At 41.5% G+C, this 13,684-nt stretch overlaps 1 protein-coding gene and 1 long non-coding RNA gene across 5 annotated transcripts in view; one reads left to right on the top strand and one right to left on the bottom strand.

The window, feature by feature from the left end:
- The window catches only part of Stac (SH3 and cysteine rich domain), a 133,681-nt gene extending 129,061 nt beyond the window's left edge, over positions 1-4,620 (bottom strand). For all 4 annotated transcript variants that reach the window (XM_042666548.1, XM_042666547.1, XM_042666549.1 and 1 more), the window contains exon 1: positions 4,456-4,620. In XM_042666548.1, coding sequence (XP_042522482.1) covers positions 4,456-4,569 — 114 coding nt within the window. In that variant the 5' untranslated portion in view covers positions 4,570-4,620. The remainder of the gene's footprint in view (positions 1-4,455) is intronic.
- Positions 1-13,684, top strand: part of LOC122096131 — a 45,048-nt gene that overhangs the window by 11,424 nt on the left and 19,940 nt on the right. The window lies entirely within an intron of this gene.

Genomic DNA, 13,684 nt, shown 5'->3' on the forward strand with positions numbered 1-13,684 from the left:
AGAAGGAAAGAGAAGGAGATGGAAAGATAGAGAGACTAAATAATGAAGGGTATGCATGTCCTTTGTGGTTGTAATGTATACTTTAAATCATTTCCTATATATGACTTATTTTTCTGAACACCGTTGATGGAGTGCTCTCTCTCTCTTTCTCTCTCTCTCTCAAATCAGAAATGGGGTCCCAGAGAAGGGTAGTGACTTGTATGAGAGGATATAGATAGAATATATTGACCTTTTGATTTAAAAACCCACCTGGATTATATTTAAATAGCATCACTGTCAAGTTTCCCAAACGATACCTTTAGAGGTGCAACTAGTTTGAAATACTTCTGGATGATATGATTTGATGGTTGGAAATTTTGAAAATGCTCCTGTTGGGGGCGGGGGGGGGGGGAGAGGGCAGTGTGTGTGTGTGTGTGTGTGTGTGTGTGTGTGTGTGTGTGTGTGTGTGTGTGGTGCACCCACGCATGCGCATGTGTGTGTTGGTGGGATAGTAATGTGTAAAACAATATTACCTATAAATAAATAATTGAGCAGTAAAGACCTAATGTTATGTGATGATTATATTGTTTTTTTCCATAATAAAATAAAATGTATACTGACATTTTCCATAATAAAATAATTTTAATACAGTGATCCATAATTTTAAAAACTACCTAGAACAGGTAATCTGTAGTGTCTCCCATTTTAATACTTTATTATTTATCCTTTCAAAGAATTTGCAGAAGAAATGAACTTCTGGAGACATTTTTATATGCTCACCTTAGGTCTGGAGATAGTTTATGTATTTTATATGCCTCTAATAGTTTATATATACACGTTTTAGATATTTTATGACATTTTATAGACACACTAATGGAGATAGTATGTCATAATCCCATTTTCCAGATAATTCTGTGATACTCCATTTCATTCCTTCCATCAATACACTTTTAGGAGAAAAAGCAGCAATCACTATTGCAAAGAAGCTGGCCAAGAGTTGGTTATTAGTGCTCATTTCACTTGAGAGTGATCTACAGTCTGATTGATTTCTTAAGGGTTTCTTTAGAAGGCACAGCACTGTGGCAAGTGAATGAGAGGCATGTACAATCCTTAGAATAGCAGTCGACAGGGTCAAGGGACAACAGTGTTCAGGCAAAAGATAATTGTAGGAGGGTAAGGGTTTAGGTTCCAGAGCCATTCTGCCTAGGCCCTGCTCTTGTCTGTGTCAGTAGATTCACGATGAGATCTTGTGTAGCTAAGCTCCTGGGCTTGGGCACCTGAGCTCCCACTTCCCTAGATGTAACATGGAAATCATGGCAGATTCTTCTAAGATGAAGACTAAGGCTGTGCCTGACTCACAGTCAGCTTTCAATTGGTGCTCACTAGTGTTAATGCCACCGTGCAAATATAAACAAGAAAAAAGATATAAGATACAGATCAAAATGCTATCAGTATTTGTCTCTGGATTGTGAACCAAAGGATGATTTTTTTTCTTTATTTTTGTTTGGGCTTTTCCAACATTCACAGAATATTCCTTACTCTTAAATCAGAGAAAAATAGTTTTTTTTAAAAAGTAACTTTTAAAAATTTTCTAAGACTCCTTTTTTCTCTGTATGTGTGCTGGTATTTGGAATACAACTCAGGGTCTTATGCCCTGCTGGTACTCTAACCACTTGATCCATACCTCCAGCCTGGCATTTTACTATGGTAATTGGAGATGGAGCCTCAGAGATTTTTTTGTCCAAGCTGTCTTTGAATCAGATCTCTAGATCTCAGTCTCCTGAGTAGTTAGGATTACAGGTGTGAACCACAGGCACCCAGCTGAATAGTTTTTAGCTTGTGTGTGTATGTGTATGAGTATTTGTGTATGTGTGAGAGAAGGAGGGAGGGAGAGAGGGAGAGGGAGGGAGAGAGGGGGGAGAGGGAGAGTACAGAATATACCAGGGCTTGAACTCAAAACCTCAGTCTCTTGTTTACTTTTTGTTCATGGCTGGTCCTCAACCACTTGAGTCTCATCTCTAGTCTTGCAAGAGACTTTTTAAACTTTCATAATTGAATTTAATGTCAAAAGGGGCTTTGTTTAGTCCATGAGTTTCTTTAAATTTCTATATTTTAAACTGAGAGAGATCATAATTATATTCCACTTCTGGAGTACAATGTGATATGTCTCCAATGTGCAATGATTACATCAAGCAAATTCTCATATGCATTACCTCACTTACTTGTCCTTGTAGTGACATGCTTAAAATTTATTTTGGCTTATTTGGAAATATTCATATTTTGATAATTGAAACTGCCTCAGAGGAGAGTCAGGTGGAGAGATTACCAATGCCGCTAGTATATTCCCACCATGTTCTTCTCTTCAGGAAGAAGAGCTTCATAAATACCAATGTGCTCCACAATGCGCCTTCCTCGTTAGAAGGACTGGAGCTTTTCTCTGCTCCTTTTCCATGCTATAGGCCCGCGACTACATGCTCCTGCATGCCAGCAGTTCAGGTCTCTTTTGGGAGGCAGGAACCCATTAAAACAATCATAAAAACCACATCCAGAAAAAAAAAATCACACTGGGGAACACTATTCTGTGTTCTACTTCCTGGGATTCATGGGTCCCTCCAGAGTTCATCTCCACTGACTAAGGTGACTCAGCCATGACAGAAAATGGAAGAATGTGTAAACACACATCAGGTGTACAGACCACTGAGGAAAACTGACTCATATCCATCAGAAACCATGAGTTGGATAAATGGGTGAATAATTATGGGCGTTGCATATAAGGTTTTGCTTTGCCAAATAATTTACATTAGGACATCTATAAATAGCGAATCCATACAGTGTGTTTGAACCATGCTGCCTTTTATTCAAATGCTAAGGCTATTCCAGAATACACCTACTGCAGAGCAGCAGGCCCCCCTCCAAAAGTTGAATTCCACTCTCAGTCTTGCTTTGACCTACACTCCCTCACAGTACTACATCATTGTTGAAATGTCTATGTCACTTCTGGGGATTGATGGCTGGTGATGAGCACTGGGCTCCTCTTGCTGGGGGAGAGGGGGTTGCAGTGTGCATGCACACCAGGGATGCTGAGCTGAGGCAGACTAGTAGGGATTATTTGCTTCATCTCAGAAAGAAGAGAGGAAGCAGAATCCATAGCCCTCCCCAAGACGGAAACTAGGAAATCCCACACATTCCTCACAAGGATCCTGGAAGATGAGGAGGGGAGGGGGTGTTCTGCCTCCATTTCCAGCTGACTTTTGGAAAAGATGCCAAGATCAGATAGTCAGTAATTAATAGGAGAGAACAGGAGCAAAAAAGAGGGAGAGAGAGAAAGAGAGAGTGGAAAGAAGCAAAGCAAAGCTCTCTGTGTTAGATGAACATCTTTGATGGCTAATATCACAAGACTGGACCCAACATCCCATCAAATCCCCAAAGCCACGGTCGGCTGTGATTTGCTACCCAACTTTGCCACTGGTTACCTGGGATGAGCCTGCAGGGAGACAATGTTGCCTTTTTCCTTGCCCCAATCCCATCTAGGGGCCAGGGGAGGGGGTTTCCCTCTTTCCTTTGCCATCACACTGCTCACATGGCAAAAACGCCTTGGGTTCTCACAGCAAACTCTGAGCAAAGAGCCAGGGGCTCTGTACTTAAAAGGATCCATAGAACTGTAACCCCACGTTGTGATTTCTGCTCCCAGATGAGTTGCCTTTCGGCATCGTGTGGCTGCTGGCAGCCACATTTTACTTGATCCTCTTCCAACATTTCCAAACATGTGCCTGGCACCCACGCAAGTTTCAGAGGAAGTAAAATAGTGACAGTTGACAGAACTGCGGGGTTGGGTGTGTGTGTGTGTGTGTATGTGTGTGTGCATGTGTGAGTGTGTTAGCGTGATTCTTTTAAAGGCAAGCGTTAAGTTCTAAAGAGTATTAACTTCCACAAGAGGAACACCAACTTTTCTCGCAGACGCAGTGCTTTTTTTTTTTTTTGCCAAGCATATATAAACGCATATTTTCAACTATTGGGATATGATGTTAGGCATGAGGTCTCTGAGACTCTTCAGATAGGACACCCCATTGCTGGCCCAGGGTGGGCCCAGGCTTGTCTGCGAGTGTCTCTGGACTGTCTCCATCCTTCCCCTTTCCTTACCCACCTCGTACAGAACAGGAGCTCAGGACACACAAGCAGGTTGCAAGCACAGGACAGCCAAACCTCCTGTCAGCCCCAAGAAACCAGGAGTCACTGGGACTGGCAGGCACGCCCAGGGTAGAAGCGTGGCGCAAAGCCTTGGGGCCACCGGGACCCAACAGCAGGGTAGGCAATGGGTCCTGCCGGACGCTTCAAGTCTCAAGGGAAAGCTAGGGACACCTTCTAGCTCCTTCTAGCTCCCCCGTGCCAGCGCCAGGTCGGAGGAGGAGAGGTGGCAGGGACAGGGAGAGAGCACCTGGGCTCTGCCCTGGGCTAAGCGTGCGCGCGCGCGCGTACCTTGGACTCCAGGCTGCTGGTGGACGCAGGAGAGGGCGGCTGCTCCGTGTTCGGTGCCGCCTCCCGGGGCAGTCCGTCCACGCTGTCCTCTCGGGTGCCGCTGGGAGGGATCATCGTGGCCACGCGGAACGGTGTGGAGACCCTCCCCCTGAGGAATAGCAGGCTCACCTTCCTCTGCGCCCCCCCCCCGTCCCCGGCGGCGCGCCCCTCAGCTCCGGGTCTTGGGGACATCCATGCTACCGGGTGCGGGTGCGTGCCGGCGGCGTGCGCCCCTCTGCCTTCCCGGCCCGGGCCCTGCCCACCTCCCTGGGCCCTGCCCACCTCCCCAGTGTCTCCACGGGCGGGGACAGAGCCTGTCCCGCCCCGCCCACGGCCACCGTACGGGGGGAGATCGCACAGTGTGACTGCCACCCTTCACAGGCGGGAGGGAGGCAGGAGACCCGCAGCGGCTTGGGGCGGGGCTGCGCGGCCACGCGGGGAGACGGGGCGGGTGGGCACCGGGCATCGCCCACTCGCTCTGGGTTGGGAGTGACTGTTTATTTGGAGAAGTGAAAATCCAAACCAAACCTGAAAGGATAGAAAATCCTTGAATGGCATGGCCTGGAGGGACCACCGATACAACTGTTTCATGCCTGGTTAAAAAAAATAACAAATCAGATGTGACTTAACTAAGCTGTGAGTGGGGTTCAGTATTAGCAGGATAAGGGAATCCCTGACTCGTACGCAATAGGATTTTCCCCATGGAGCTTTGATCTAAGGTAGCACAGATAGAATACGAGCACCTGCTCCTCCGGGTATCTCGCTGAGCACGGCTGCCTTCCCCCTCCGTTACTATTTAGTCCCACTGTGTGGCAAGATGCGTTCACCTCCCCCATTAGTGCAAAACTCCCTTGCCAATTTTTTTCTTTTTCTTTTTTCTCTTCTTCTTCTTCTTCTTCTTCTTCTTCTTCTTCTTCTTCTTCTTCTTCTTCTTCTTCTTCTTCTTCTTCTTCTTCTTCTTCTTCTTCTTCTTCTTCTTCTTCTTCTTCTTCTTCTTCTTCTTCTTCTTCTTCTTCTTTTTGCCAATTTTCTAATAGAAAATTCCAGTCGAGGTTTGATGGAATATACATGTTGGCAAGACCTGATTTCTGGGTGGGCAACTTGGGTAAGAGATTTGCACTTGGCTCAATGCTGTGGTTATCTTAAAATTCTTTAATTAAAAAAATAACAAAGGATATATTTTTCCTCCTTCCTTCCTTCTTCCTTCCTTCTTTTTACTGGGACCCTGCCAATTACACACCTTTTCCTTTATGCTTGCCAGATCACACCTTGGGGAAGAAGTTATGATATCTTTTATCTTAGACCGCAGTTGCAAGCTCCTGTCTGGTGGTAGCCTATTATTTGCCATTTGGCAATAATAATTCAGAGTGCTAGCCTGAATTCCCTAGTGATTCTCATATTCCTGGCTATGTCTACCAACTCAAATGTCCACAGCCTTTTTTTCCCTCAAAACACAAGCCTTTGGAGCATTGTTACCTCCTCCTTTGTTTGATAGGAAATGTAATAATTACCTTACTCACATAACTGTAACCCCTCTGTACAGTATCTTTACAATAAAATATATACAAAAAATATTAAAAGCTGGAAAAAACACAAGACTTTATTTTATTTTTGTTTTTGAGTACCTGTATTTTTCAGTTCTATCAGTTGTAATATAAAGGGGTTATGCTCGTGTGCATAGTACACTTGGAACAAATTTACCCACTTCATCAAATTCTCATTCCTTCCATTCCTCCCTCTCTTTTTCAAACAATATTTGGTGGGTTTCACTATGTCCTCTCTCTGTCTCTCTTTCTCACTCTCTCCTTCAATCATCTTTATTCCTCAGTATTCCTCCTTCCCACCTCATCTTTCTGGTACTTTCCTAGACAATCTCCTTTAATACTCATGACACATTACTATGACTATTGTTGTCATTATCATTTTAGAACTACACAGGTCAAATGAATGGAAACATGTGGTCCTTGGCATTTGGGACTTGAGTTACTGTGTGCACTATAATGATCTCCAGAGCCATTCATTTTCTTGCAAAAGACATCATTTCAGTTGAGTAATGTTGCATGGTATATATATACACCAGATTTTCTTTATCAGTGCATAGTTTATTGGGCACCTGGGCCAATTCCATAGTTGGGCTATTGTGAACAGAGCTGTGAAAATCACAAGCATCCAGGTATCTTTCTCATATATTGATTTCCTTCCCTTGGTCCAGAGAGCATTATGTACGTAGATGCTAAGATAGGTAATTTTCTAGTTTTAGAGGCACCTCTATACTGACTTTCATAGTGGTTATGCTAGTTGCCACCAACTATGTATAGGAAGGGACTCCTTTCTCCTTGTGAAAACAAAGTAACACTGGAGGTATCAAAAAACATAGTAATGCTGAATGTATTAAAATACAGAACTTCAAATTACAGAGCCTCAGCAATAAAAAACAGCATTGTACGGGTACAAAAGCAGACACAAACACCAATATAACAGAACAGAAGATCTAGAAATAAAGCCATGCAACTACAACCACACAACTACCTTGTCTTTGACAAAGGGGGAATTGGGGAGAGGGGGACAATTGGAGAGAGAGGGGAAGTAATTGGGGGGGTGGGAAAGGAAGGGATGGTAGGGGAAAAACAAACGAGGAGGCAACAGTGCTCCGTAGGATATGTACTCATTACCTTACTCATGTAACTGTAACCCCTCTGTACAGTATTTTTACAATAAAAAACATATAAAATTTTAAAAAGAATATATTGGAGAAAAGCCAGACTCTTTAACAAATGATAGCATGAAACTGGTTATTAGTGTGCAGAAGACTGAAACTAATTCCCCATCTTTGACTCAAGCTGGACCAAAGATCTTAATGTAAGACTTAAGACCTTATAACTACTACAGGAAAATATAGAGCAAACTTTGGAAGACACAGACATAGACAATCATATTTGGAAGCACAGATGCCTTCAGAAGCCCACCAAGTAAGAACAACAATGTATGACTCAGACTACATCAAATTTAAAAGTTTTTGCACATCAAAACAAACAATTACTCGACTCAAGAGACAACCCACAGAATAGAAGAAAACTTTTACCAGCAAATGCAGAAATAACCCAGGTGATAAATGGGCCAATGAATCGAACAGACAATTCTCAGAAGTCCAAATGGCTAACAGATACATGAAATATTCAACATCCTTAGCCATTAAGGAAAGGCAAGCCAAAGCTACACTAAGATCCCAACTCACCCCAGTTAGAACAGCAGACATCAAGAAAACAGGTGACAACAAATGCTGATTTCCAACAACAGAATTCCAACAACTGAAGTTACTACAGCAATAAAAGGTCCCCAGTAGCACTGTCAGTATATCTTTGTCTTCATCTACTTCATGCTTTAAACAGATGCGGCAGGTATCAAACAGTTTAAACCTATTCTCCTGCATCTTGAGTCCAGTGAGAGTGGCAGATTAATCAAATCACACACACTCATGCACACATCTTTAACAGAGTGCAAGAAGGAAAAGAACAGGACACCAGTGAGTATGGCCAGAAGGAGAAGGTAAAGTATGTGCAGATGAGGAGGTGAAATTCCAGGTCTCTTGGAAATTCCAGTTTTGGTGAGTGATCACCAATGCCACTTAGGATAAATCACTTATCTTTAGGCCTTAGTTATGTAAGAACCCTAACTCTACACCTGGTTCTAATTATACTCAGATACTAATAGTACAATAAATATTCTAGTTTTCTCTCATCCTAACTTTTACTTGACTCATAATTCTTAATATAAGTTACAGTTTTACCTTACCTTTTTCCCAACTCTAATCTTAACATAACCCGACTAGAGTCTAACCCTAACCCTAATTATAATGGAATCTTAGTTTTCATTCATTTTAACTTTGACTTGACCTGTACTTCTAAAATTCTGTTTCAGATTGACCTTAATCTTCACCCATTTCTAACCTTAACCCTAAACTTAACTCTGCCTGGAAAACTAACTATAACCCAATTCTAATTATATCCCAAATCCGAATCCTAATAATAACACAGATATCATATTCATCTCATTCATCTCATCTTTTACTAGACTCAAAATTCTTTGTTAGTTTTACCCTAAACAATACATTTTTTTTTTTTTTTTTGGGTCCGATCGTGGGCCTGAACTCTGGGCCTGGGCGCTGTCCCTCAGCTCTTCAGCTCAAGGCTAGCGCTCTACCACTTGAGCCACAGTGCCACTTCTGGCTTTTTTCTTTTTGCTTATGTGGTGCTGAGGAATCGAACCCAGGGCCTCAGGCATGCAAGGCAAGCACTCTACCACTGAGCCACCTTCCCAGCCCCAACAATACATTTTTCTAAACCCAATCCTAAGCCATCCCTTCTAAGACCCTAACCCTAACCCTAATTATACCTAAATGTTAATATTAACACAAATACACAATTTTTCATTCATCCTTTTACTCAAATTGTAATTCTAATTTTTATTTTTATTTATTGCCAGTCTTGGGGCCTTAACCCTGGCCCTGGGCACTATCCCTGAGCTCAAGACTAGCATTCTACCATTTGAGCCACAGTGCCATCTCTGGCATTTTCTGTGAATAATTGGAGATAAGATTTCCTGCCTGGGTAGCCTTTGAACTATGATCCTCAGATCTCAAGCCTCCTGAGTAGTTAGGATTATAGGTGTGAGCTACCAGCACATGGCTATAATTCCAAATTTTAATTTCAGTTTGACTCTTTAATTTACCATTTCCTAATAGTAAATGTAAACACAAACTGGAACCTACAATGCACTAAATCTAATTATACCTGAATAAAATATACAAATAGAATTATTTTCAATCATCCTAACTTTGATTCAACTCATATTTCTTAAATTAAGGTGCAGTTTTGCACTACATTTTACACTTTTCCTAATTTTTTTTAACCCTAACCATGGCTGACATTTCAATTCTAAACCTAGTCCTGGTTGTACCCAAATCCTAAAAGTAACAAAAATTATTCTAGTTTGCATTCCTCCTAATTTTACGCCTCTTTTAATTAGTTTTAACCTAAACCTTTCCTGTTTCCTGATCCTAAGGCTAATCTGATCTCTAATCCTAACACTTATATATATTAGACACAGAACCTAATAGTAAAAAATTACTCCAGGTGAACCCTTATTTATATCATATATATAAAACCCTTAATTATATCTGAATCTGTATTTACATTCATCCTAACTTTTCCTGGACTCATAAGTCTTAAAATAAGTTGCAATTTTACCCTAAATATTACCTTTTTCCTAACTCAAACCTTAAGCCTAACCTTATTCAGAGTCCTAATCTTAATCCTAATTATAGTGGATTCCTAATAGTAACACAAAAACATTGATTCTAACTTAATTGGCTTGTAATACTAAAATTAATTTTCAGTTTGACCCTAAAGTTTATTACTTCTGAACCATAATCCTCACTCTAACTAGAAAAGTAACCCTAGCCCTCACCATAATCATACCCAAAATGTAAAAGTAACGCAAGCACACTAGTTTTCATTCATCTTAACTCATATTAAAATGTTTCAGATTTACACTAAATTGTAACCTATTCAGTATCCCAACCCTAACCTAACTTGAACACTAATGCTAATCCTGACCCAAATTATTTCTAAATCCTAATATCAACACAAATACTCTATTTTACATTCATCCTAATTTTACTTGAGCTAGGATTCTAGAGTTTAGATTCAATTTTACCTAAAGCTTCCTTTTTCCTAATCCTAACCCCAATCTAGCCAGGAACCCAACTCTAGCCCTCATTCTAATGATGCCTAGATCCTAATAGTAAAACAAATACTAGATCCCAACCTTTTCTGGACTTGTAATTCTTAAAATAAGTTGCAATTTTACCATAAACCTACTCTTCTCTAACTCTGATCCTAAGTTTAACCCTAACCAGAATTGTAACTGTAAACCTGATTCAATAGGACTATAAACTTTACCATTTTTTAACCATATTTTTAATTATATCTATAAAACTAACCCCAGGCCTAACCCTAATTATACCAAAATCTTAAAAAAAACACAAATACACTAATCTTAACTTTGAAAAGACTCCTAATTACTAAAATAAGTTGTGATTATACCCTAAATCTTACCCTTTGCTAAACCTAATTTGAATAGACCCTAGGGGCTGGGAAGGTGGCTCAGTGGTAGAGCGCTTGCCTTGCATGCATGAGGCCCTGGGTTCGATTCCTCAGCACCACATAAGCAAAAAGAAAAAAGGCGGAAGTGGCGCTGTGGCTCAAGTGGCAGAGCACTAGCCTTGAGCTGAAGAGCTGAGGGACAGCGCCCAGGCCCAGAGTTCAGGCCCCATGACTGGACCCAAAAAAAAAAATAGTAACCCTAAACCTAACCCTAGCCAGGGCCAGAACCCTAATCTTAATCCAAATTACACCCCAATCTTATTTTAGCTCAAATACTACAGTTTTTATTTATCTTTTTATCTGACTCATAATTCTTAAAATAAATTGCTGGTTTAACCTAAACCTAAACCTCTTCCTAACTCTAACAAGACTAACCCTAACTAGAATCCTAACTCTACTTATACTCAAATCCTGAAATTAACACAACTACTCTATTTTACATTCATCCTAACTTTACTCCTCTCATACTTCTTAAAATAGCTACCAGTTTTACCCTAAACCTTACTCATTTCCTAATCCTAATCTTAACACAATCCTTACCTCTATCCCTTACCCTAATTAACGCCAAAACCTAATAGTAAGAAAAACACTCCAGTTGACATTGATCCTAACTTGTACTGGAGTCAGTCTTAGTTCCTAAAGTAAGTTTCAGTTTCACTGAAACTGGGGCTTGAACTCAGGGCCTGGGCATTGTCTCTTATCTCTTTTGCTCAAGGCTAGTGCTCTACCACGAGCCACTTCTGCCTTTTTTGAGTAATGAATTGGAGATAAGGGTCTCACAGGGACTTTATTGAGGGTGTTCTTTCATTGTGTTAAAGGAGGAACTTAAACTAAGTTGTTACTGGTCCTAACAGTGGGACCAGTTGACTTTAAAAGTCAGCTAGAGGGAAATCAGTTTCCCAGGCCAGGCCATCCGTTTCTCACTGCCAAATTGGAAGGAGACACATTTGAAGCATAGATTTGGTCACAGACATTACTGTTAATGGATCTAGATGGCCATGAGAAGATGAGAGATGAGGCTCTTCCATTTGTCCTGAAAGCCATTCCTGGAGTGAGTCCAGAAGGGCATTGATGTATCAGTAGCCATGTTTGGAGGACCATGGACATGACTATCGTCTGTCTCTATGTGCTGGTGCTCAGTGAAGCTGGTAGACCCACAGTGATTCTTTGTGTCACCTGAGGAGGCACTGATATCTCTGTGATGAATTCAGCTTTCATGGCTATCTGTGAGGCTCCCCTTGCATACCAGCCGTATCAGGATAAGACTTCATAGAGGACAACAGGATCTGCATGGGAAGAAGCTGGGATGACATTATAATAGAATAGCTGCCAGTGTGGTCTCATTTCTACTTCAGGCTAGTCAATCCTGGAGCAAAAGGTTGCAAATAGTTATCCTCAGTCTCAAATCTATTGCAGAATCAGGCAATTTCTATAGATTCCTTCCAAGGTCCATTTCATTCTAGCTACAGATAAACACCAAGTCAGCAACAAGTGTTGGGGTATATAGGAAGCTATTGCCACTCACTTGACCTGGAAGCCAGTGCTTCTGGTTCATTTACTTGTCCATTGGCTTGTAAAGGCCTCCTACAGCCCATCTGTACCACCTTTTGTAGAAAACATGGCTGGACATGAGTGTGAAATGTTTCCCATCTTGTCACATCACTCTGCTAGGAGTTTAGACACAGACACTGGATTTTATTCTAAAGACCTTGACTTCTTCCACAATCATCTCTGGTAGAAAGATACTCAGGCTGCTTCAGTACACAGACCAGCAAGAAAAAGAATGTGAAAGATGATCAGAATGTCTGAAGGATGGAGAATTGACAAACAGAGAGGGTCTCAAGGAAGGGAAGGTTTTTTTATACCCAGTAAAGCAGACTCATTATAGATAATGAGATAATCAGAAAGTTACAGGGTTTAGAAATTTGATTTTTGTTAATAGTGATACCTGATATGTGTTGGGTCTCTAATACATTACAGACATTCTGTATATGTTGTTCTATCAAGCTCTACCAAAACTTAGCAAGATAAAGCCATTGTGCTTCACACAGTATGGTTTAAGGTCAATCCAGCAAAAAAAGAAATTACTTAAAGCCTGTTTCAAAGAAGAGGCTGGATGTTGTGGTTCCTGCATCTAATTCCATTCACGAGGGAAGGATAGGTAAGATCACTGTGGATGCCTGCCTGAAGGATAGGTAAGATCACTGTGGATGCCTGCCTGGACAAAACAAGAGACCCTTTGTGAAAAAAGAACTAAAGCATAGAGGGCTGGGTACATGGCTTAAATGGTAGAGTGTGCATGGAGTCTGGAGTTCAAAACCTAAAAATCAAAATCCAAAACAAAAATACTCATTATCTCTTTATTCCTGAAGAATAATGTGGCAAGAGAAGTACAATGAGACCCTTTTGGTATGTGAGGCAATAAAATTAGACAGAATTTATGCCTTTTTCATGAGATTCTTGCCCCACCTTCAGCCTCTGAGCCTCAGGCTTTCCACAACAAGGTCTGACCACAGTCATCTGAGAGTCCTACTTGACTGGGTACCCATGGCTCACACCTATAATCCTAGCTACTCAGGAGGCTGAGATCTGAGGATAGCGGTTTGAAGCCAGCCCAGGCAGGAAAAGGCTGTGAGTGAGACTCTTATCTCCAATAAACTACTCAGAAAAAGTCAGAAGTGGTGCTGTGGTTCCAGAGGTAGAGTGCTAGCCTTGAGCAAAAGAAACTCAGGGACAGTGTCCAGGCCCTGAGTTCAAGTCCCAGCAATGGCAAAAAAGAAAAAAAAAAAAAGAGTCCTTCATGGAGCATGAGGGAGGGACAAGGCCACCAAGTGGAAATAATTGGGAAGGAGTGAATGGAATTCAGAGCGACTAGGATTTTTCTGGATGTGTGCAGGGAAGGAAAGACTCTGGGGTGCAAGTGTGTTGGGAGCAACACTGAGGTCTGCTTTTGCAGGCTCCTTCAGATTTACTGTTAGGAAGCCACTGTCTCATATCTTTGGGAGTAAAATCTGCTGATCACACAG

This window comes from Dipodomys spectabilis, unplaced genomic scaffold, assembly GCF_019054845.1.
Source record: "Dipodomys spectabilis isolate Male_0828 unplaced genomic scaffold, ASM1905484v1 ptg000365l, whole genome shotgun sequence".
Taxonomy (NCBI): domain Eukaryota; kingdom Metazoa; phylum Chordata; class Mammalia; order Rodentia; family Heteromyidae; genus Dipodomys; species Dipodomys spectabilis.